Source organism: Mandrillus leucophaeus, unplaced genomic scaffold (genome assembly GCF_000951045.1).
Source record: "Mandrillus leucophaeus isolate KB7577 unplaced genomic scaffold, Mleu.le_1.0 Scaffold116, whole genome shotgun sequence".
Taxonomy (NCBI): Eukaryota; Metazoa; Chordata; class Mammalia; order Primates; family Cercopithecidae; genus Mandrillus; species Mandrillus leucophaeus.
The window spans coordinates 4411912-4437287 of NW_012099876.1; the positions used below are offsets into that span (position 1 = coordinate 4411912).

At 38.2% G+C, this 25376-nt stretch overlaps 1 protein-coding gene across 1 annotated transcript in view; it reads left to right on the top strand.

Moving 5' to 3' along the window:
- The window catches only part of SLX4IP (SLX4 interacting protein), a 198141-nt gene that overhangs the window by 14547 nt on the left and 158218 nt on the right, over nucleotides 1-25376 (top strand). The window contains exon 2 of the mRNA XM_011998755.1: nucleotides 9643-9698. Coding sequence (XP_011854145.1) covers nucleotides 9672-9698 — 27 coding nt within the window. The 5' untranslated portion in view covers nucleotides 9643-9671. The remainder of the gene's footprint in view (nucleotides 1-9642; nucleotides 9699-25376) is intronic.

Here is a 25376-nt window from a genome sequence, read left to right on the forward strand (position 1 = left end):
GCGGAGCTTGCAGTGAGCTGACATCTGGCCACTGCACTCCAGCCTGGGCGACAGAGCGACACTCCGTCTCAAAAAAAAAAAAAAAAAAGAAAGGGACTCAGGCACTCTTACAGCTTTGGGATCACCTGCGAGAGCAGGCAGACAACCCTGCTGGCCTACTATTGCTTTGTGTAGGTTTATTGCCCAGTGTGATTATAATTTTGATTGGAAATATCAAATATTCAATATATGGTATTTTTATGAACATTAATAAAGATTTAGTATATTTCTGGAAAATTTCCCTAAAAACAGAAAAAAAAAAAATAAAAAGGTAAAAAGGTTATATGTATAAGTGACTCAGCTCCAATTATCTGGAACATTTTTTTCACCCGGCAGGTTTTTCGTGAGTACCCTCTAGTGCTAGGCATTGCTCTGAGGGCTGCTCACATATGAGAGTGTACTCCTGCCACCATGGATAAGTATGATTTTACCATATTTGGGACTTTAGCAGATTGGCTTAGTTTGTTTCAGATTTCACCATTTAATTCATCCCCAGCACATGCCTAGTGCTGTCATAAACCAAAGAAAAGAGGATTTCTTGATTTGAAATGACTTTAGCAAATATGCAAGCTCAAGGTCTATGCACCTGACTGTCCAGATGTGTTATGGGCTTTATCCTGGCAGAATTCATTTATTTATATTTTGTGTATGAAGGGTGCCATCTTATGTAGCATAGCGATAAACGAGTTCAAACTACATTTTCTTTAACAATAGAGTTTCTTTCTTTCTTTGGTTAACAAGAGAGAACCACTACACATGTAGGTTTATTTGAGGTCATACTCTGTGTTGGGAACTTGGACCTTGGCGTGAGGCAGAGGGAGGAAGGTCACACCTACCCTGACAGCCCAATGAGTCACTGACCTTGGCAATTCTACAGGTGACAGATGGTGCTAGTTTGCTCTCAGTGGACCTAACAAGACTCTATCTAGTGCCTGGTTAGGCCATCAGCTGTGAGATCCAGGCCTGGTCCCATAAGTTCTCATTAGGGGAATAGATGGTAAGGCTGGAAGTAGAGGGTCTGTAAGATCTATTTTAGCCCTAAAATTGTGATTTTTTGAATTTCCAAACATTGTGGAAACAAGTGAAAAAGTCACATACCTTGAAGCAGAGTGTGTTATGATTACTAAAAACAGACTAAAATATTCAGAATATAGATTTCATTTTCCCAGGTATCCTGTTTTATATTGTCAGACCATATTATTTTATATAAAAAGTTCATGCTTTTCAGTTCCAGATCCCTAGAGATCATTTTTTTGATATTGGACTTTGATGATACTCTTTGAAAAATTCAGCGTCAACAACACAAATGTAGCTGTTCTTGTTTTATTGATAAATGTAAAAAAAAAAACCCCACAAAACAAAAACCTTATTGTGAGTTGAAAATGTGAAAATGTAACTGTATTAGTCATTTTAGCCATTACAGTAACCTCACTGTAATATGGCTCATTCATGATCTATCCAATAGCAGATATGATGTGAAAGCCTTGCCTTGGCCTTCCACTTGGTCTGTCTGTCCTTCAGGAAAAGAAGTATGTATGGGAAAATCGGTGTGTAAAAAATAATTGGATCACACATGTTTTACTTGTGGTGGTTACTTGTTGACAAAACTGTCCCCCTTTTCCTGGTTCCATGTCTAGCTGATCCACTTGAGTATTCTTTTTAAGTACCCTCATCTAGGGACTTCCTTAATTCTTAGCAAGGTTATTCAAGCCTGATTTAATGTGTTTAAGGTGACTGATTTTATGTTTATTAGACAAAAATAATATAATTTTAAAAATCCATGTACAGTTTTCAGGATAACCTTTATATATATATTGTTTTTAAACATGTGCCTGATTTCCTAGGAACTTACTTTTTTTCCACTTCCACTGTGTCTAAATGGGCTTGCTAAGATAAACATCATTAAATATTTTTGTAAGTCATGTGCATTATGTTATTTAGAGAATGGAAATGAATACTTAAAATGACTTAGGGTTTGGATAAAGATATTTTTTGTCCATTTAAAAAATTAGGATCTGATCACATAGGAGACAAAAATTAAAAAAATAAAAATTAAAATCAAAGGGTACCACATTTCTAAAAAAAAAATCACCATTGACTAAGTAATAATAATTATGAATACCCATCGAAGGAAGGCCTAGTGGTTTTTTTTTTTCCTGGGATTACAGGCATGAGCCATCACGCCCGGCCGGCCTAGTGTTTTTATGTGTCATTTTATTTAGTCTTTTCAATAATTTTGAGTTAGGTATTATTACTCTTATTTTAGAAATAAAAATCCCAACACTTTGGGAGGCCGAGGCAGGCGGATCATGAGGTCAGGAGATCGGGACCATCCTGGCTAACAGGGTGAAACCCTGTCTCTGCTAAAAATACAAAAGAAATTAGCGGAGTGTGGTGGCGGCCGCCTGTAGTCCCGGCTACTCGGGAGGCTGAGGCAGGAGAATGGGGTGAACCCCAGAGGCAGAGCTTGCAGTGAGCCGAGATAGCGCCGCTGCACTCTAGCCTGGGCAACAGAGCAATACTCCGTCTCAAAAAAATAAATAAATAAATAAATAAATAAATAAATAATTCAGGATACAGAAATAAGTGCCCTTCTTATTTATTTATTTATTTATTTTTTTGAGATGGAGTATTACTCTGTCACCCAGGCTGGAGTGCAGTGGCACAATCTTGGCTCACTGCAACTTCCGCCTCCCGGGTCCAAGCGATTCTCCTGCCTCAGCCTTCCGAGTAGCTGGGACTACAGGCGTCCACCACCATGCCTGCCTAACTTTTGCATTTTTAGTAGAGACGGGGTTTCACCATTTTGGCCAGGCTGGTCTCGAACTCTGACCTCCAGTGATCCACCTGCCTTGGCCTCCCAAAATGTTGAGATTACAGGGTGTGAACCACCGCACCTGGCCGTGTTTTTCTTGTTTTAAAAAAGGCTCTCAAACTGTGCTGTCCATAATGGTGGCTACCTACGAGTGTCTATTGAGCACCTGACACATGACCAGTCCAAATTGAGATGTCCTAGAAATATAACCAATTTCAAAGTCTTGGTTAAAACAACAAGCATGTAAACATTTTTATATAGCTCACATGTTGAAATGCTAACATGTTGACTATATTGGGTTAAACAAAATAGATTGGCTGGGCACGGTGACTCACAACTGTAATCCCAGCACTTTGGGAGGCTGAGGTGGGCAAATCATGAGGTCAGGAGTTCGAGACCAGCTTGGCCAACATGGTGAAACCCCGTCTCTACTAAAAATACAAAAAATTAGTTGGGCTTAGTGACGGGCGCCTGTAATCCCTGCTACTTGGGAGGCTGAGGCAGGGGAATCGCTTGAACCCAGAAGGTGGAGGTTGCAGTGAGCCAAGATTGCACCTCTCACTCCATTCCTGGTGGCAGAGTGAGATTCCGTCTCAAAAACCTAAAATAAAATAAAATGAAATAGATTATTCAAATTAACTTTACCTGTTTCTGTTTACTTTTTAAAAATGCAACTAATAGAAAACTTAAGATTACATTTGTGGCTTGCATTATATTTCTATTGGAAGAGCTGCTGTAACAATTTCAACGGGCAAATAGTTCCATGCTCAAGGCTTGTGAATGATGGTGTCCTCCTCAACCCTTTTCCTCCATCCTTGTGGGCTCTCTTCACCTCGTTCTTCAGTTTGGGGCAGAGTTTAGTACTTAAGAATCGGATACGGGCAGGGCGTGGTGGCTCCCACGTATAATCCCAGCACTTTGGGAGGCTGAGGCTGTTGGATTGCTTGAGCTCAGGAGATGAAAACCAGTCTGGGCAAGATAGTGAAGCCCCATCCCTATAAAAAATATAAAAATAGGCCAGGTGCGGTGGCTCAGGCCTGTAATCCCAGCACTGTGGGAGGCCAAGGTGGGCGGATCACCAGAGGTCAGGAATTCAAGACCAGCCTGACCAATATGATGAAACTCTGTCTCTACTAACAATACAAAAATTAGCTGGGCGTGGTGGCATGCGCCTGTAATCCCAGCTACTCGGGAAGCTGAGATAGGAGAATTGCTTAACCCAGGAGACAGAGGTTGCAGTGAGCCGAGATCGCGCCATTGCACTCCAGCCTGGGCAACAAGAGCGAAACTCTGTCTCAAAACAAAAAAATAAATAAATATGTATGTATATGTAAATTAGCTGGGTTTGGTGGCATGAACCTGTGATCCCAGCTACTTAGGAGGCTGAGGCAGGAGGATCGCTTGAGTCCACCAGGTGGAGGTTGCTGTGAGCCTCGATTGAGCCACTGCACTTCAGCCTGGTTGACAAAGTGAGACTCTATCTCAGAAATAAAAAATAAATAAATAAACTTTAAAAATGTTTATTAAAGAACAAAGAATTGGATCCAGATCACTAAATTACTGTCTGTATTTTTGCTTTAATATAGCCATTGTGGTTATTATTATTTTCACTAGTCTGCTTTGTTTCTGAAACACTCCATCACCATTAGAGATCTTTTGCTCTGTTTAACCTCTGTACCCTCACCATATTTATGCACACACATTCCCTATTTTTCTAATATCATCATAAGCATAACATTGTTTAGCTCAACATTCAATGTTTACTATTATGACTATAAATGCTAGTCATAACTCAGCTGTGTATTAAGCACTCTTTATTTACTGCAGTTTTTGTTTATGGTGGAATCAGTAATTGCCTTGTTATTCTTCTGCTGTTTAGCTTTCCATGTACCTGCCCTAATTCAATCTCATATTCTTCACCAGTTGTCTAAAACTCATCCGTGTGTGCGTGTGTCCGTAGATCTTCCTGGATGTGCCTCTCCCCTGCAGCCTGCTCTGGTCCGCACCTGCGCTTCCCCTGTGGTCTACCCACGGCTCTCATGGAGGCCTCCTTTCACCAGATCCTCAGCTTTCCTCTGCCTTTCTCCTGTCTCACCCTTCCTGTTTCCTCTTTCTTGCTTAATTTCCTCATTTTGGTGAAGCACATCTTTAGTAGCTTCCTGAGAAAAAATACATGAAACAGTTTTATAAGAACTTGCATGTCTAATAATTTTTTTTTCTCCCCTGTAGTTTAAATCCAATTTGAGGTTGGAAACAATTTTCTTCAGAATTTTGAAGATATTTCTCTCTATATTTGGGCAGTTTGGAACCAATTCTGACTCCTGATCCTTTGTGTTCTGCACCTCCTACTACCCCCCACACACACTTAAAAGAAAATTTTTTTATTCCCAACACCTAAAATTTCGCTGTGATAGATGCTCTAATATGGGTCAGTCTCTATAATCATTTTCATGTGTTTGACCTCCTATATTGGTCTTTTAATTTTAATTTATTTTCTCTTTCCTTTTTTTTTTTTTTTATTTTTGGCTGAAGTTTCTGAGAGATTTCATCATGTTATCTTTCAACCATTCTATTAAGTTTTAAAAATTCAACTATCATTGTTTTAGTTTGTTGTCTTCTGAGAGTCTCTTTTTTTGTTGTCATTTTTTTTTTTTTTTCTTTATGGCTGCAGTATCTGCAACCTTCCTAATGATAATTTTTAAAAAATGTTTTCTTCTCCCTCCATACTTTGTTTCAGCCAAGTAGGTTTTTTTTCTCTGTTTGTTTTTCTTTCATAATATAATCTTGCTTTAGGTGGCAGGTGGTTCCTGCTTGTTTACTTATATTTGAGAGTGGAACATTAAAAGAGAACTAGAATCTCTGCATATGGGTGTGGGGCTTATGGATCTGGACTTCACTTAAGAGCCATCTGTTTAGGCTGTTTCCTTGGGGAACCCCTATGTCTGTATTTTTAGACACTGTCTTTTAGGTTAGTCCAATTCTCTGAATAGGGATGTTTTAGTCTGCTCTCTGGAGAGTGTAGGCAGGGTAGAGAGGCATGCAGGCAGAGGAAGGTCTCCATTTGTATTCCCTAATTTCTCTTTGTTCAGAAGATTCCACCTTCTACTGTGCCTAGTGTTTTCCAGACTAGAGATCCTCTGTCTTACCCTCTCCAGAAAATACTCCGGTTTTGTGCCAGGGTGAGAAAAAGTGGTTGCCTGGCTGAGCACAGTAAAGGGGAATATTTACCTTTTTATTGCCAAATAATATTCTATTGTATGATATATCACACTTTGTTTATCTGTTCATTAGTGGATGGACATTTGGGTTGTTTCCATTTTTCGACGATTATTAGTAGTGCTTCTGTGAGCATTCCTGTATAATTATTTTGTATGGAGTTGTTGTTTTTTTTCTTGGTTATATCCCTAGGAATGGAAATGCTGGGCCATGTGGCAACTCTGTAAATTTTGAAACGCTATCAAACTGTTGTGCAAAGTGGCTACATTTTACATTCCTACCATCAATGTATGAGAGTTCCAGTTTATTCACATCCTTGCCAACATCTGTTATTATTTGTCATTTTGATTTTAGCTATTTATCTTAATGGGTATAAAGTAATATCTCATTGTGGTTTTGATTTGCATTTATTGGATGGCTAATGATGTTAAGCATCTTTTCATGTGCTTAATGGGTCATTTGTAGATCTTCTTTGAAGGAATGCAAATTCTTTGCTTATTTTTAAATTGAGTTATTTTTCCTCTTATTGAGTTGAGTTCTTTATATATTCTGGACATGAGTCCTTCATCAGATGTATGATTTGCAGACTTGTTTTCTATTCTGTGTATTATCTTTTTACTTTCTTGGTTTGAAGTATAAAAGTTTTTAATTTTGATAAAATCTAACGTACTAATTGCTTTTGTCACTTCTGTTTTGGTATCATATCTAAGAAACTGTTGCCCAACGAAAGGTCACAAAAATTTATGCCTATGTTTTTTTCCTAAGATTTTTATAGTAGCTCTTATATTTAGGTCTTTGATCCATTTTGAATTAACTTTTTGTACATAGTGTGATGTAGCAGTCCAACTTTATTATTTGGCATATGGATACCCAGTTGTCCTGGAACCATTTGTTGAAACAACTATTTTCCCATCAAGTTATCTCAGTACCCTTGTTGAAAATCAATTGAACATGAATTTAAGGCTCTATTTCTATCAAGTTTATTCCAATTGACCTATATGTCTTTTATTTATTTTTTTGAGACAGAGTCTCAATCTGTCCCCCAGGCTGGAATGCAGTGGCGTGATCTTGCCACACTGCAACCTCTGCCTCCTGCTTTCAACTGATTCTCGTGCTTCAGCCTCCCGAGTAGTTGGAATTACAGGTGCGCACCACAATGCCTGGCTGATTTTTTGCATTTTTAGTAGAGACAGGGTTTCACCATGTTGGCCAGGGTTGTCTCAAACTCCTGGCCTCGAGTGATCTGCTCGCCTTAGCCTCCCAAAGTGCTGAGATTACAGGTGTGAGCCACCGTGCCTGGCCTATATGTCTGTTCTTGTGCTAGTGTAGGTTGAGCATCCCTAATATGAAAATCCAAAATATGAAATCCTGCAAAGTCTGAAACTCTCTGAATGCCAACATGATGCCACAAGTACAAAATTCCACACCTGACTTCACATGACAGTCTGTAGTCAAAATGCAGTCAAAACTTTGTTTCATGCACAAAATCATAAAAATATATAAAATTCAGGCTATCTGTATAAGGTATATATGAAACATAAGTGAATTTTGTATTTAGATTTGTATCTCATCCCCAGGATATCTCATCATGTATATGTAAATATTCCGAATCTGAAAAAAATCCTGTGTCTGAAACACTTCTGGTCCTAAACATTTCTGTAAGGGATGTTCAGCATGTACCATACTGTTCTGATTGTTGTGATGTTGTAGTAAGCTTTTATTTATTTATTTATTTTTTCAGACAGAGTCTTGCTCTGTCACCCATGCTGGAGTGCAGTGGCATGATTTTGGCTCATTACAACCTCCACCTCTCAGGTTCAAGTGATTCTCCTGTCTCAGCCTCTCAAGTAACTGGGATTACAGGTGCATGCCACCACACCCAGCTAATTTTTGTATTTTTAGTAGAGATGGCGTTTCCCCATGTTGGCTAGGCTGATCTCGAACTCCTGACCTCGTGATCCACCTTCCTCGGCCTCCCAAAGTGCTGGGATTAACAGGCATGAGCCACTGCGTCCAACCATAGTAAGCTTTCAAATTGAGAAGCCTGAATTTCTCCAATTTCATTCTTCTTTTTCAGTATTGTTTTTGTTACTCCAGAGCTCTTGCAATTTTATGTACATTTTGGAATAAACTTGTTAATTTCTGTAAATAAGTCAGCTAGGATTTTGATAGAGATTGCATTGAATCTGAGAACAATTTGGGAATATTGCTATATTAACAGCATTAAGTCTTAACAATTCATGAACATGGGTTATCTTTCCACTTAAGTCTTTAATTTCTTTCGATTGTATTTTATGACTGCTGGTGTACAAATCTTGTACTTTTGTTATACTTATTCCTAAGTATTCTTTTTCAGGTTATTATGAATGGAATTTTTCTTTAAATTTTATTTTAGGACTATTTATTGTTGGTATGTAGAAATACAGTAGATTTAAAAATATTTATCATATATCCTACAACCTTGCTGAACTTATTAATTCTAGTAGTTTTTTGATGATTTCTTAGGGTTTTCTATGTATGAGAACATGTTGTTTATGAATAGACAGTTTATTTCTTTCTTCCTAATCTGGATGCTTTTTATTTCTTTTTGTTGCCTAATTGCCTTAGTTAGAACCTTTAGTACAATAATGAAAAGAAGTGGCAAGAGCAGACATTTCTTGTAAAGATGTGTCTCTCATCTTAAGGGAGAAAACATTTAGTCTTCATCATTAAGTATGATTTTAGCACTTCGTTTTTCCTAAATATCTTTTATCAGGTTGAGATAGTCCCTTCTATTCCTATTGTGTTGGCTTTTTTTTTTTTTTAAATTAAAAAAGTGTTTTGGGTTTTTTTTTTTTTTTGTATTTGGGATGATTATGTGCATTTTTTTCTGTTATTAATAGAGTGTATTATATTGATTAATTTTCAGATCTTAAACTATCCTTGCATTCTTGGAATACATCCAACTTGATCATGGTGTATAATCTTTTTTACATGTTGCTGTGTTTGATTTTCTAGTATTTTGTTGAGAATTTTTAGGTCTTCATAAGGGACATTGATGTGTGGTTTTCTTATGATGTCTCTCTCTGGTATTGGTATCAGGATGACACTGGCCTCAGAATTATTTGAGAAATTTTCTTATGCTTCTGTTTTTTTTAAAGAGTTTATGAGGGATTGGTTTAAATTATTCTTTACAGATTTGGTAGAATATAGCAGGGAAGCCATCTGAGCCTGTGCTTTTCTCCCCCTTTTTTTTTTTTTTTTTTTTTTTTTTTTGTAGAGATAAGGTCTTGCTGTGTTGCCTAGTTTAGTCTTGAACTCCTGAGCCCAAGTGATCCTCCCACTTTGGCCTCCTGAAATGCTGGGATTATAGGTGTGAGCCACCATGCCTGGCCAGGGCCTGTCCTTTTCTTTACAAGCAGTGCTTAAATTAGTAATTTAATATAGTATTTTGGTTAAGGGAATTATAAGTGAACATTCATCTCATAAATACCCATTGATATTTTACTATTCAGCCAATCTTTTTCCTGTATAATATCCAGATAAAAATAAATTTTAATGTATCTAATTATAACTTTTTTTTTTCCTTAAAGGTTTGTAGTTACTGTGGAGTCAGTAAGCCATGGCATCTAAGAAATTTGCTGTTAAAGTAAGTAATGTTTAATAGCTTTTTAAAAAGTGTCTAATCACTGTCTAATATAACTGAGTTCTATGTTAATTGAAAATTGAAGTTCCTGACTTTCTACTTTTTACACTTGGGACTCTGCAAAAAGGTTTTTCAACTTTTAAGTTCTGGGGCACATGTGCAGGATGTGCAGGTTTGTTACATAGGTAAACATGTGCCACAGTGGTTTGTTGCACAGATCATCCCATGACTTAGGTGTTAAACCCAGTGGCCATTAGCTATTCTTCCTGATGTTCTCCCTCCCCCTGCCCCACCAACAGGTCCCAGTGTGTACTATTTCCCCCATGTGTCTACGTGTACTCATTCAGCTCCCACTTATAAATGAGACTGTAAGGTATTTGGTTTTCTGTTCTTGCATTAGTTTGTTGAGGATAATGCCTTCTAGCTCCATCCATGTCCCTGCAAAGGACATAATTTTGTTCCTTTTTATGGCTGCATAGTATTCCATGGTGTATATGTACCACATTTTCTTTATCTGTTTTTTCACTGATGGGCATTTAGGTTGATTCCATGTCTTTGCTATTGTGAATAGTGTTGCAATGAACATACACATGCGTGTTTCTTTATAATAGAATGATTTATATCTTGGGAGGTATATACCCGGCAATGGGATTGCTGAGTCAAATGGCATTTCTGTCTCTAGATATTTGGGGAATTGCCTCACTGTCTTCCATAATAGTTGAACTAATTTACACTCCCACCAACAGTGTAAAAATATTCCTTTTTCTCCACAGCCTCACCAGGATCTGTTGTTTCCTGACTTTTTAATAATCGCCATTCTGACTGGCGTGAGATGGTATTGTGTTGTTTTTGATTTGCATTTCTTTAATGATCAGTGATATTGAGCTTTTTTTTCATATATTTGTTGGCTACGTGAATGTCCTCTTTTCGGAAGAGTCTGTTTACATCCTTTGCCCACTTTTTAATGGGGTCGTTTGTTTTTTTTCTTGTAAGTTTGTTTAAGTTCCTTGTAGACTCTGGATATTAGACCTTTGTCAAATGGATAGCTTGCAAGTATTTTCTCCCATTCTGTAGGTTGTCTGTTCACTCTGATGATAGTTTCTTTTGCTGTACAGAAGCTCTTTAGTTTAATTTGATCCCATTTGTCAATTTTTGCTTTTGTTGCAGTTGCTTTTGGTGTTTTGGGGACTCTAGGCAGATTGAAAATGTGTATTTTGAGAACGAGATGGGGGAGAAAATGTTCATATGGTTATGAGGCGTTCCTTGCTTCGTCTTTTAAAGATGCTTTTTGGTTATCCCTTGGTCTTTACTGTTAAAAATTATTATTCATATTCCAGGTCCATGGCATGATTTCTCATTATGTCAAAGCAGATAAAAGGTAATCAAAAGAAGGAATCAGCAAATTCTCTACCTGGGTCAATGCCAGGAGAGTTCTCTTGTTTGGTTGCCCTCTTTCATTTTCCTCTTATAAATGTCCCTTCTTTGTTCCTTGATGGCTGGGGTTGAGACCTTCTCAGGTGTGGATAGATGGGAGGCTCCTGTGTGAGGGATAGTGGGGAGGGAGAAGAGAAGAACTGATGGTGAGTACAAGATCTTGCAGATGCTTTCATATATGTTGTTGTTTCTTTAGGACATTTTCTGTATGCTAGCGTTACCATAAGTGCAAGTTCAAAACATCAGAATATAAATTACAATAGCTAGTTGGCCAGATTATATACTATTTAATGTTATAGCTCTGTCTTATTTTTAACCAAGTCAGTGCTTATTTAGATTTACTAACATATTTATAAATTTCATTGCTTTCAGTTATTTCTTGTATCCATATATGTTCTTAGTATTTCTTCCTGTGAAGGCATATAAGTGATGAACTTTAACTATTTCTGTGTCTAAACATATATTTTGATCTTACCTTAGAAAGATATTTAGTTGGTTTTTGCCTGGCGCGGTGGCTCAAGCCTGTAATCCCAGCACTTTGGGAGGCCGAAACGGGCGGATCGCGAGGTCAGGAGATCGAGACCATCCTGGGTAACACGGTAAAACCCCGTCTCTACTAAAAAATACAAAAAAACTAGCCGGGCGAGGTGGCGGGCGCCTGTAGTCCCAGCTACTGGGGAGGCTAAGGCAGGAGAATGGCGTAAACCCGGGAGGCGGAGCTTGCAGTGAGCTGAGATCTGGCCACTGCGCTCCAGCCTGGGCGCAGAGCGAGACTCCGTCTCAAAAAAAAAAAAAAAAAAAAAAAAGAAAGAAAGATATTTAGTTGGTTTTCGAATGCTAGGTTGAGCATTATTTTCCAACAACACTTTAAAGATACTTTTTAATTGTCTTCTGGCATCTTTTATTACTACTGAGAAATGTTTTCATTATCTATTGATGCTTAAAATCCACCTTAAAACTTGTTGGCTTGAAACACCAACCATTTTATGATCTCTCCTGATTCTGTAGGTTGCTTAGCATCAATTGAGTAATTTTTCCTTTTGACGTTGGTTGGGGCTGCAGTTCTACTTAGGGGCCTCACTTAGGTGGAACATGAAAGATGGGCATACTCAGTGGCAGTTAATGCTGGCTTTGGTTGGAATCGCTGCTGGATCTATTAATTGTTGTTCTTCAGTTCTCATCCATGTGCCTATTCTGTGTGGCTGGGCATCTAACCCGGTTTGATGCCCAAAACTCAAAACTGCGTTTTGAGGGGTGGCATCTTAGGACAAGACTTGCACAATGAAAGAAGTATGACTTGTCAGTCCTTTGAAGGCCTAGATGCCGACATCTCAGATGCCACTTCTGTGGCCTTCTATTGATCAGAGCATTCACAGGGCCAGCCTAGAGTCAGGGGAACCTGCACTCTTGACTTGAGAAGCAGCATTTTCTCACAGGGATCAGGAGAATTGTTGGGGTGTGTCTATGGAGACTACTCACCTCAGAAGTTCACTGTTTGGCCTGATTTGATTCCTTTCTTGGTTATCTGTCATTCTTCTCTGGTTGCTCTTAAGATTTATTTTTGTCTTTGCTCTTCTATAGTTTCACTACGAAATCTCTAGTTATAGTCTTGCTTTTATTAATCTGGCTTGGGATGCAATGTATGTCTTCAATTTGTAGACTCAAGTCATCAGTTTTGGAAAATTCTTGACCATTTTCTCTGCCTCTCCTAATTCTCTCTGTTCTCTTCTTATAGAGAACTTTTATTTGAAGTTGGTTGGATAGTCTCATATGACTGTTTATTATATGCTGGAGGAGTGAGATTAATTTTATCCAGGACTGAGCCCCGGTAGTCTGTATGCTCAGAAAAGGGCTGGGCCTCTTGCAAAGTTCTGTTGAAACTGGCTATGGCCAAGTAGGGCAGACCATCCTGGTCAACCATGAAGCTTGGACCTGAGGCCCCTAATTATGCCAGAGATGGGTAAGTTCCATACACATGAAAGTGGCATATTCTGCTACCATATTATCCCATCTTATAGTGATACCTGTAAGGCTTGGAACAAAGCTTCCAGATCATGGTAGGCAGAGGAGTTGCCTCAACAGTGAGTGTCAGGCTAGCAGAATAGGGATAGGGACAGGGTTCTGACACATCATATTGAAGGTTCTGTACTTCACTTTGTAGTTGTATTTCTGCCTCTGACAGGCTAGGGACCGGTGCTTCTCCATGTACCTTACTTAAAAGCTCCATGACTCAATCATGGGGATCCCTTTTTAAATGTCTGACAGCGAGTTTTGCCAGATTTCTGTGCTCTGCTCCAGGGTATCATGGGCAGCAGGAGACCTGCACACCTGCTACTGATATTTTCAGACATGCTTTCTCCCCAGGGAACACTGCTCCTGAAGTCTTGTGTGAGTGCTGTATGGCCAGTGGCCAATTGCCCTTCCCTGTTTTTCTTTTCCTTATTGCATTGAGAGTGCTTTTTCTCCCCCTCTGAAACAGGATCTCTCTCAGTTACACAGGCTGGAGTGCAGTGGTGTGAACATGGCTCACTTCAGCCTTGACCTCCTGGGCTTAAGCAGTCCTCCTGCCTCAGCCTCCTGAGTCGCTGGGACCACAGGCATGTACTACCACTCCCAGCTAATTTTTTTATTTTTAAGTTTTTGTAGAGATGGAGTCTTGCTGTGTTGCCCAGCCTGATCTCAAACTCCTGGGCTCAAGTGATCCTTCTGCCTTGACCTCCCAAAATGTTGGGATTACAGGCATGAGCCGCTGTGCCTGGTCCAGAGTGCTTTTTGATCAGACCTCTTTCACTTCACTAAAATCTGCTTATCTGTATTTAATCTTCTCTTTAACTTGTTCATTTTAGTGACTGTATTTTTTTATTTAAGAAGTTATATTTGTTTATATTTTAAAAATTCAAATTCTACCAGCACTTATTCTATATACTTTCCCTAGTTTTAAAAATTTATTTCAATTTTCTCCTTTTATCTTAATAATTTTAAAATAACTTATTTTATAGTCTCTTAGATTAGAACAATCTAATAAAATAAATAAAATCTAATAACTGTTATTTATTAAGTGTGGAATAAATTGGTTGTTGAGATTGCTGGATTGTTAATGTGTGTAAGTTTTGATTGTGCTGTTTGATTGTGCTTCATTTTCAGTGACATCCTACACACACACACACACACACACACGTGGAAAGACTTATGAATCCTGCAGAGTACTTGAACAGTTTTAAGTTTACTTCTGCTACAGCCATTAACATTTCAGTCATTTTGGACCAGATTTTATACTAATTTCATGGCTTGAGATTCTACCACCTTGTTGGTAGTATAACTTTAGAACTTACAACAGAGTCTGGCACAAGCTTGATGTTGTTTTGTAATTTGCAAACAGTTTCTCACTTCCTTGCTGTTCTCCATTCCCCTCCTGGCCTTCCAAGGTCCTGAGTGAATAGCAAGTTTCCATGTCGCTCTCCTTGGTCAATAAGCAGAGATTTTTTTAGTTGCATTTTCGTGAAAGTCGTAATTTCTCAAGGGAATTAAGTAAAAAGCTCTATTGAATAGCTCCTTCTCCAAAAATTTATAGTTTTAGTTATGGACAAACTAGCCCATATAAACCAGAAAGTATTATATGAGGATATATACGTTGCATATTTTTATATGTGTCAAATATTGTATTATATGCTAATGGGATACAGAACTATAAATTGAAATTCTTCACAACTTCTGGCTTAACTAACTGTAGTGAGTTCATTCTCCACTCTCCTTTATCTTTTATACCTCTAGGGCATTATGATACCAGCAGCTCTCAGCCTTCCTGGCTCTTATATCCTGCTTCCAAATATTCTGACAGCCAGGCTTGAACCTTCCAAAGGGATGATTATTGATTAGTACTGTTAGGGGCTTACTAATTTTATTAGTCGTCTCAGAGAACCCAGTTCTGGCTTTGAATTCTTTTATCCTGTAGTAGGTTTGGTATTTTATTTTATTATTTCCTTACTTCTTTCTTTATTATTTCCTTCTAATTTCTTTGGGTAAATGTACTCTTTTCTAGCTTCTTAAGGTGGAAGGTTAAATTTTTGGTGTAGAGCCTTCTTTTCTGATACATGTACTTAAAGTTATAAATTTCTCTTTAAGCATTTCCTACTTTAATTGTATCCTTCATGTTTTGATAGGGATGCAGTTAAAGTAGGGATTTTGTTATCACTCAAGTCAAATAATTTCCAGTGTTCATTGTGATTTTGTTTTTGATCCATTGGCTATTTAAATGCATAGTGTTTAGTTTCTAAGTATTTGCAAATTTTCTAATAATCATTTTGTTATTGATGTTTAGCACAGTACCTCTGTCTGTTCTGGTAAATGTTACATAAGCACTTGAAAATGTGATGGTTGTCATGTGCAGTGACCTAAGTATAGTCACTTGGGTCTGGTTTGTTAATTGTATGTATTTACTAATATTTTTGTTAACTTGTTTTATCTGTTGAGAGAGGTGCATTAAAACCTTCAACTGTGATTTTAAATTTATATATTTCTCCTTTTAGTTTTGATTTTTGCTTTGTATATTTTGAGACTATGTTAGCAGGTGTGTGTGGATTTATAACTGTTATATCTATTGAAGTAAGTCCTTAATCACTGTGAAATGTCTCTTTTTATCTCTAGTCTTACTTCTTAACCTAAAGCCTGCTTATCTGATGAATAGCATAGCCTATATTTGGTATCCCCCAACCAAACAGATGGGTTCCTACTGGATTCCCAAAGCCCATCAGTCAATAAGGGAAATAAAAATTTCCAATAACCATTCATTTTCTTTTTAAATTGTGAATGGACAGAAGAGCATTCGTGCAGATTTAAGAAGAACTTAGAGTATGAGAATTAGAAAATATGGTGAATGAACAAACTCTAAAGAGCAGAGAGGTGCTAGGGAGCCAGAGAAGACTTTAACTGCACTATAATTTGCTTCCTTAGAGCGAAGAAGGAAGCTATTTCATATAACCACAAAACAAGGTTAGGATGTTACAAACTAGGGAAATTCCCAAGAACAAGAAACAGCTCTTATAAATTAAAAGCATAATATAAATAAAAATATGATAAAGTATGGGGCAAACACCAAGGAACACTGCCCAGAAAGTAGAACAAGAAAATAATAGATTAAAAAAATAATTGAAGAGAAAACCACAAGAAAATTAGAGTTTCAGTCTTGATATGAAAAATTGGAATTCTGAAAGAAAAACAAATGGTTGAGAAAAAATTATGAAAGAAACAATACAATACAATTTACTGGAAGTGGAGGATACAAAGTTCCTGTTTGAAAGAGCTGTGAGAGAATACACAATAAAGTCAGTGAAAAAGAGTTGTGCTAAGGCATATCATCCTAAAATTTCAGAACACTGGGAATTTAGAGAAGAACTTAAGAAACAAACAGATCACATACAGAGGATCAAGAATCAGAACACCCTTCTCAATAGCAATAACTAGGAGACAGTAGAACAATATGTTTAATATTTTAGGAAAAATGGTTTCCAACCAAGAATTCCCTTTACAGCCCAACGTTCAGTCACCTGGTGGAATAGAGACATTTTTAGGATGCAGAGTATAGAAAACACTTCCCTTCTGATGCACACTGTTTTAGAAAGGATGTCATCTTCCAAAATAGGGGAATAAACAGAGAAAGAATCAGATATAGGATCCAGGAAATAGGGAGCCAGACAGGTGAGGGCCTAACCAAATTCCTTGATGATTACTGTGTATTTTGCCTAGAAAGTGTAAGGGTAGAAGGGGCGTGATCCTTTCCTCCCCATCATGAAGGGTCACAGCCAGCACTCCTGTAACAAAAGACTAAGTTAACTAAGGAAAGCATAACAAATTTATTATGTTCACGCAAGTGCATGGAAGTCATACAAAATATAAACACTCAAAAGCTGGACGTGATGGCATATGCCTGTAGTCCCAGCCATTTGGGGAGGCTGAGGCAGAAGATTTGCTTGAGCACAGGAGTTTGAGTTCAGCCTGGGCAACATAGAGAGACCCTGGCTCTAAAAACAACAACAGCAGCAAGAAACGAAAACCCAAAGGGCCAGATGGTTGACCTCTCACTGGGGAGAGGGAACTGGGAGATACAGGGGTAACTGATTTTTAGGGGAAATGAATGGACCTGAGAAACATTAATTAACTTGTAGATGATTTTCTTTAGAATTTGAATGAGCCAAGAAGCAGATAATATCTAGTTGAAATGCCTGTCCACTGTGTGTTTGCATTCTTTAGTCTTCTTTTCTGCTATAGATAATTTCAGGGAAGATATGGAACGCAATTGTGTTCCTCTTTGGGTATCCAGTTTCTAGGAAGATAATGGAGCTTCAGCAAACAGCCTCATCTTGTGCTTTGGGGGAGACAATGGATTGAGGGGAGGAGGGGAGGAGGTCAGAGAGACCTTGCTGCTGCTTTTTTAGTTTAGCATGTCACAGAGTTATATTTCTGAGTATTGGTTTCTGAACTGCAACCAGTCCTATTGGAAGAAGACAGAGGGTTCCATGAAAGATGTCTCCAATAAAAAATGAAATGAATAAAATACTTCATGTATTTAAATGCATTGAGAAGAAATTTTTTTAGGCCTATCAGGTAGCATGGGAATGATTTAGTCATAAGAATATAGAAAACTAAACAAAAGAAAAATGATGCAACCCTCAGCTCTCAGTAAACGAAAGATTGTGCAAGATAGGAAATTAAGCATAGTATACTACATGGCTCAGCTTTTTGTTCTTCTTGTTGTAGAGATGGGGTCTTGCCCTGTTGCTCAGGCTGGAATGCAGTGGCACAGTCATAACTCACTGCAGTGTTGAACTCCCAGGCTCAAGTGACCCTCCTGCATGGTTCAGCTTTGAACAGAGGTTACATTTCATAATATTGTGAACTCCAAGTTTTGGAAGGCTGGGGAAGGAAACATGTGGAAGGGCAGTTATAAGGATTAAGTCCTCATTTCACACATAAAGTATATAAAACTGAAGTAATAAGACATTCATAGGATAAACATAGTGTTTAGAAATATGTTGGCAAATTACCAGATCAAAAAGCTAAGTTTCAGTGTGGTTGCCCTTGGTGAGTGAGAGTTGGAGTGAGAGAGGGAGCTGGATGAGGCAGAAGAGGCCATTTTGTTTGTTTGTTTGTTTGTTTGAAAGATGGGGTCTACTTATGCTGCCCAGTCTGATCTTGAACTACTGGGCTCAAGCAGTCCTCCTGCCTCAGCCTCCTGAGTAGCTGGGACTACAGATGTGCACCACTACACCCAGCTTGAGACCTCACTTTGATATATCATTTTAATATGTGTCTATGGATTAATATAAAAATTAAGTGCATAAATAAAATATAGGCTGGGTACAGTGGTTCACATCTGTAATCCCTGCATTTTGGAAGGCCCAGGTGGGAGGATCACTTGAGGCCAGGAGTTAGAGACCAGCAGCCTGAGCAACATAGCAAGACCCCATCTCTAAGTTTGAAAAAAAAAATTAATAAAATTTAAAAGGAATTAATTAACTTATGCAAATTTTTCACATAGATGCAGCCACTTTTGACTGAGTTGAAAAGTACTTGCATAGAGCAGGGTTTCAAAGTAACAGAAAAACTGATGAACACCAAGTATTTTGCCACTTGATCTGGGTTGTTTATTCTAAGACTGCCCTTGGAATGGTATTAATTATTCTTGCAAATGATTTACTCTTCTTCAAGCGAAGAAAGATCTTCTGACCTTCCTGCATATGAATACTTTTGTTTTTTCTTTTTAATTGCTGTGGTTCTGGTCTTGAATTCTTTTTTTATCACTATTTTTTAGAGACAGGATCTCGTTATATTGCCCAGGCTGAACATGAACTCCTGGGCTCAAGCTATCCTCCCGATCCAGCCTCCTAAGTAGCTGGGACTACAGGCGACACTACCACTGCGCAGCTGGCTCTTGAATTCTTTCAAGAGTTGTAGACTCTTCTGAGGCCAGACTTCCAGGAAATGGCAGTAGTGCATGAGATGTGGGAATCCTTGAAAGTATAACTTTCAGGGTCTATAGACTTCTGGGCTACTGCAGCTTGTAGCAGGGAGGTATGTCCTGTACTTCAGTGAGTGACTCTTATTTTAACTGAAGGAAGTGGTAACAGCAGGCGCGTCTCCCCAAGGCTTCATAGCAATCTTAAACCCGAGCTTTGCACCCACCCCAGCATTTTAAAATTTCCAAAATAATAAACTCTTTAGGGTAGGGAAAAGATCTAGACCAGAGATCTGCAAATTACAGCCCACATGCCAGCTGCTTGTTTTTGTAAATAATGTTTTACCGGAATCCAGCCACTCCCACTTGTTTGCATATCATCCCTGGCTGCTTTTATGCTACAGTAGAGTGGAGGGTTGAGTAGTTGAAATAAAGACCTTTTTGCCTGCAAAGTCTGAAATAAACACACTCACACACACTGATTTATATATGGAATATGTATACAGATATATCTTTTATTTATTTTTTTTGAGACGGAGTCTCACTCTGTTGCTCTGTCATCCAGGTTGGAGTGCAGTGGCAAGATCTCGGCTCACTGCAACCTCTGCCTCCCAGGTTCAAGTGATTCTCTTGTCTCAACCTCCCAAGTAGCTGGGGTTACAGGCACACGCCATCATGCCTAGCTAATTTTTGTATTTTTAGTAGAGACAAGGTTTCGCCATGTTGGGCAGGCTGGTCTCCGATGCCTGACCTCAAGTGATCCGCCTGCCTCTGCCTTCCAAAGTGGTGGGATTACAGGCATGAGCCACTGCGTCCAGCCTACATCTCAATTCCTAGTAGCTGCATTTCAAATGCTCAGTAGGCACCAGTGGCTAGTATCAGCTGTATTGGCCAACACAGATCTAAATCGCTGTATCCTTGGTACTCCTACCTCCTTGTACCTTATCAGAATAAGCCTTCAATGAAGTTACCTTGGGTTAAACCGGCTGCAGGTGTGGGGTAAGTTAGCAAGGCCAAGGTAAAACCATTTCCTTTGCAAGAAATAGACATGGACACATAATGTAATAATTATGAATGTTTATCCATTAAAACAAAACTTTAGCAAAATAAAAAAGAAATCCAAATATCAAATTATTGTTAAAAGGGTCAAGTGATACACATGGTATCTACCTCAGGAAAGTTTGTGTCCACCCCCTGCCTTAGAGGCATTTGAAAAAGTATAGGATGTTGCCAGACTCGCTTTCAATAATAATTATATCTTATGATTTTGAATTTAAATTCTGGGTCCCAGCGGAGCAGTGCTGTGAAAGTTTCCTAGCTCATTGTGTGTCTCTGTAGATCATTTCCTCTGCTTCCTGCATCTGTTTTCTTGGATTAGTTAGGTATTATACTAAAGTCTAGAATTCTTTTGGCTGCAGAGCTTTCTCTGCTGCTTCCCTTTCCCCCAACCTACTTTATTGTGGGTGGGAAAATTTTTGTTGGGAGGACTTGATTAATTAGAAGGGATTCCTGGCTTCCCTAGCGGTGGCAGCCTGGGAAGATTACAGAGCCTGGCTTAGTGACAGGCCAGTCTGTATTTAAGGAAAAACTCGGACCCGCCAGATTTCTCTGGAATGTGCATCTGGCTTTGTCTTCTACAGGGAATGTGTAATGATCCCCTCCTCTTTCTTCCCACCCATTCCAGGAGGCTAAAAGCTTTTACTTTTGCTCGTGATGGGGTTGTCTACTTTTTATTCCGGGAGAGGGGAGGGCTGGAATTTAGGGGTAGGAAACATGAGTCATTTTCTAAATCTAAAGTAAAAGATTTAAGGTTTTATTAATATTTAGGAGGAAAGGAGAGATTTTATTAAAAAAAAAAAAAAAAAAAAAAGAACTCCCTGCATCTTTACTATCAATGTTTTTCTTTCCACTCTTTCAGAGCAATTATAGGTTTATGCTCTTCTGTGAATTTCAGTTAACCTTAGTCTTCACATTCCTTAGAACACCACAAAAAGAGAAACAAGCCTAAGATTTGACAATGGTTTCCCCTTTTTGATAAAAGTATAGAGCAGCTCTTTAAACTTCCAGAGAAAGAGACAGTTGAATAGTAAATGGATAATCACTAGGCTTTTGTCTTGCTAGTTTGCTTCAAGGAATCACTTAAATCCTGTGTCCTAGGTTTTTTTGTCTACTTAAATGGGAATGTGGTACTGACTTTATTATTAGTGCTCATTTGAAAATGGCTGCGTTGATTTTGTGTATCACACTGAAAAGATTTATGCAATTATTTTCATATCAATTGAGTTCTAGGTACTGATTTTTCTATACATTTTAAGAAAGAATAAAACTGAAGTGCCTAAACAGAATAAATCACAAACATTTTAAATGGTTATATTCTTCACTGGAAATAACTTTGGAGTGTGCAACCTTTGTCCCGAAGAATGTTTTTACAGAGATTTGTATCTGTGAACCTTTTAAAGTGAAAGAAGTACCTCTGTATTTCTTCTCCTGATACTTAAAGTCTGGATCTTCCAGTTCCTCCTTAATTTCATGTATTCCTTGTAAGAGCTTTATGTTTTAAAGACATGCAGGGTCAATGAGAGTTTGCAGAGTGGTTGATGATATGCCCAAACTAACATAGGACGCTGTTTTCCCATTCGGTATCATTGTTCTATTGCTTTGCTCATGCTGGAAGCTGTATTCAAGTAAGTATGTGCTGATTTCGTGAATGAATTGAAATAAAATTAGTAAAAGTTTTCACACGAGCAGTCACCCAGTGAGTTTTATCTCAGGCTTAAAGCTTTTAAGTATCTTCTCACTCTGTAGGGCATCTGCTCTGAGTGTTGATGACTTTGAAACAAAGTTCTTGGACTTGAAATTAATTTTTTTTTTTTTCTAAGTGTTCTCTCTGCTTTTCTGGCCAGACACCCAGTTTTCTAGGCTTCATTTTCCCAGTCCTTTGCTCATGTGATAATAGATAAATTAGTCTGTTCTTTTTTTGGATGACTAAAAAATGTGTAAATACAACTCTGGCTTCTCATCCTCCTTTTTAGTCTCAACTTTCCACCTGCCTCCAAGAAGTTTCTGCCTACATTGATCACTAAAACTTCAAACAAACAACTGAGTTTATCATAGCTTTCATCTAAGCTGATTTTTGCTTTGAAAGTCTCTGATGCTACCTTCACACACCCTGGGCTTGCCAAATGATGTCTTCTTGTCCTTCATTCTTTAGTCACTTACTAAATGCATTCCTGCTCTGCAGAGCATCTTGAATTTAGTCCTTCTCTTACAAATTCAAGCCTTTATTGTCTTTGTTTTTATGTCCATTTAATCTCTGAGGACCTCTGTGCCTCTCTTCTCTTACCATTTCAGTTCAGCTAGACAAGTGCCAGGGGAATGTTTTCTTAACATCATATTCATCATGTTACTTCCTTGCTTAGGTGATCAGGGTAATTCCTTTTGTTTAAACGGATCTAATCTCAACTCTCCAGCTAGACTTAAGGTATTCTGATAATTACTCTCCCCTTCCTTTTTGACTTGGACCCATGTTTGTTTTCATCTCGGAACTGGGGAAGGTGGCCCACCTATTCCTGTGAAACAAATGCATTTGCATTTCCTGCAGTCATTTGGCTTTTCTGTGGTTTTCTCTCTACTTGCTATCTCTCACCTTTTCTTCCTTGGTCCACACCCATCAGCTTTTTCCAAGTTTGACCAGTGAATGACTCACTTTTTCTTTGTTACACCTCTAAACTTTTCCCATGTTGATTTCTCTATTGCTATGTGTTTCTTTGTTATGTGCAGTTTATGTTATGTTTTGTATATATTTCCAATTTCTTTTTTTTCCTAAGAACATCATCTTGCGGTGATATCCATATGCTTTTCTATACATTATGCCTAGCCACATTCCCTGGGAAGGAAGACCTGTCCTATGCTTCTTTTGTATCTGCACAGGCCTTGAATAGTCTAAAGCAGGGGTGTCCAATCTTTTGGCTTCCCTGGGCCTCACTGGAAGAAGAATTGTCTTGGGCCACACATAAAATACACTTATACTAACAATAGCTGATGAGCTTTAAAAAAAATCACAGAAGAAAAATCTCATAATGTTTTAAGAAAGGTTACACATTTGTGTTGGGCTGCATTCAAAGCCATCCTGGGCAGCGAGTTGGACAAGTGTGGTCTAAAGCATTTCTGAAGTGCCCAGTACCCCCCACTTTCCTTGTCCCAAAGATGATAAGTTTCTTTTGTCTTGGCTCGTAGAGAACAGGGAAGTCACTCCAGCTTTGAATTATTTCTTACTGGTCTTTTTTTCAGTTCCAGTCAGGGAATGTTGTAATCTTCAATTTGTGGTATATTTGTTTTTTTTTAAAAAAATTCATCTCAACCTATTTCTCCTTTTAGGAGTCCACAGTTCCACTTTGAAAATATTTTAAATAATTCTTCTGAAAACAGTCTCTATTAATAATCAAGATGGCAATCAATAGAATTTGTTTCTATATGCTTCAGAAAAGTAAAATGTTTCAGTATAATGGTTTTGATTATCTAGACATTATATTTTATTTTAATTAATTTCTTAGTGTTAGACCTTGATATTTTTAATTTTTTCCAACATGTGTACAAAGCATGTGCTTTTATTATTTATTCTAGTGTAAAAATTAATTCTTACCAGAGAAGTAAACTCAGGATCTCTGGCCAAATAGATGAACTCAGTAAGCACCTTGGATTCCTTCTGAGGGCTGTAGGGGGCATCATTGTTCCACGTTTTATAAAGTATCTTCCTGCTGTGATCTAAAGAAACACAGCAACTAAAGCTCTTTTACAGTCGTTGTCTCGTGCCTAAGTTACTATGACATCCTAAACGCCTGTTTGTTTGCCTGGTGGTTGTATGTGCACACTTGCATCCCTAGCCTTTTATGAATGTGTATATTTAGATTGCTTCTGCCATAGAGTCCTCCTCACTAGGATGTACCACCACCAAACACCGAGGGAAAACAGTCCCAACAACGAAAACTAAAGTGGCCCCAGGGAAAGCATTCTCAGAGTGACGCAAGACTGCCTCTTCGGTACTTCCTTTCCAGATTCAGGAACCTGGAGATGATGGTCAGAGAGTAAGGATCCTCTTTGTCCTTTGAAAACTTTGGGACCCCAGTTTAGCCCTGGTCCCAGCAGTAAAGGCTGGAGGGGGCCATTCAGGTCTGGGAAGAAATCCTTGAAGTTTTATTACCATTACTGTTCATCCGACTCACCTTTCCTTTTTCTTCTTATTACTGTCAGTTTGAGGGTGGGGATTGAGAGTGTCCTTGCAGTTTACAGTCCCAGAGAATTCCATGAAAATTACATTCCATTGAAATGGCTAAAATGTATAGCAGTGTAGTCGTCATTAGCCAAATAGTGTTTGGCGAACGATGCACAGTGTTTGCTTATTGTCCTTTGAGATACTTCTCTAGTAGTAGACTCTTGGAATATCCATGATTAAGTAATACAGGAAGCTAGGCCTCTGTATGTGTCACTTTGTCCCATGTGAGTGTCATGTGACAAAAACACTGGTTTTCAGACTGTTGGAAATAATCAGGTTATGAATAGTTACCCTACACCCTCACATACACACATGCACACACTTGTGCTGTATTTTGCGAGTTTAATGTGACGTGAAAAAAAGAATGTTATGCTGTTTGTTCCACAGTGGAATAGCATTATATAGATTCTGGTAAGGTATGTACCAGGTCTAGCATCCAGATCCTTATTACCTGAAAAATTCACCATATGTTACCGATTAGAATTGAGATCATGTCTGGTTCTAAATTTTTATGGTTCTTCATATTCATTTTACTCTAGGTTCTTTGATAGTACTTCTTGAAATTTAGATTATCAAGTCTTTGAGGAAAGGATTCTAGAAAATTAAAATATCAGACTTTTAATCAGGATTCCTGAATTCATGTTGTGGTTTCACTTATGAAAACTGGATGACTTTGGGTGAATTTTATTACCCCTCTGAGCATCTTATTTCTTCAGCTATAAGATAGGAGTAACAGCAGTGTCTGTTTTACAGGGTTTCTTTTGGATATCAAATTAATAATAAAAGACATAATGCTGTGAAAGTGGGAAAATAACATTTTATGCATGTCTTGGGCTGTCAGTAATTATTTTATTATCTTACAGTGACATGCTGTATAGTATTTGAGGGACTTGGCCTTGACTTATTTGTTCTTGGTCTCATAATTCTTGGGAGTGAGGAGTAGTCTAATTCTTTTCATATGTGAGGGCTCAATTAGCAATCTTTATTTATCCTCATCATGCAAGGCCCTGGGTTAGGCACTATA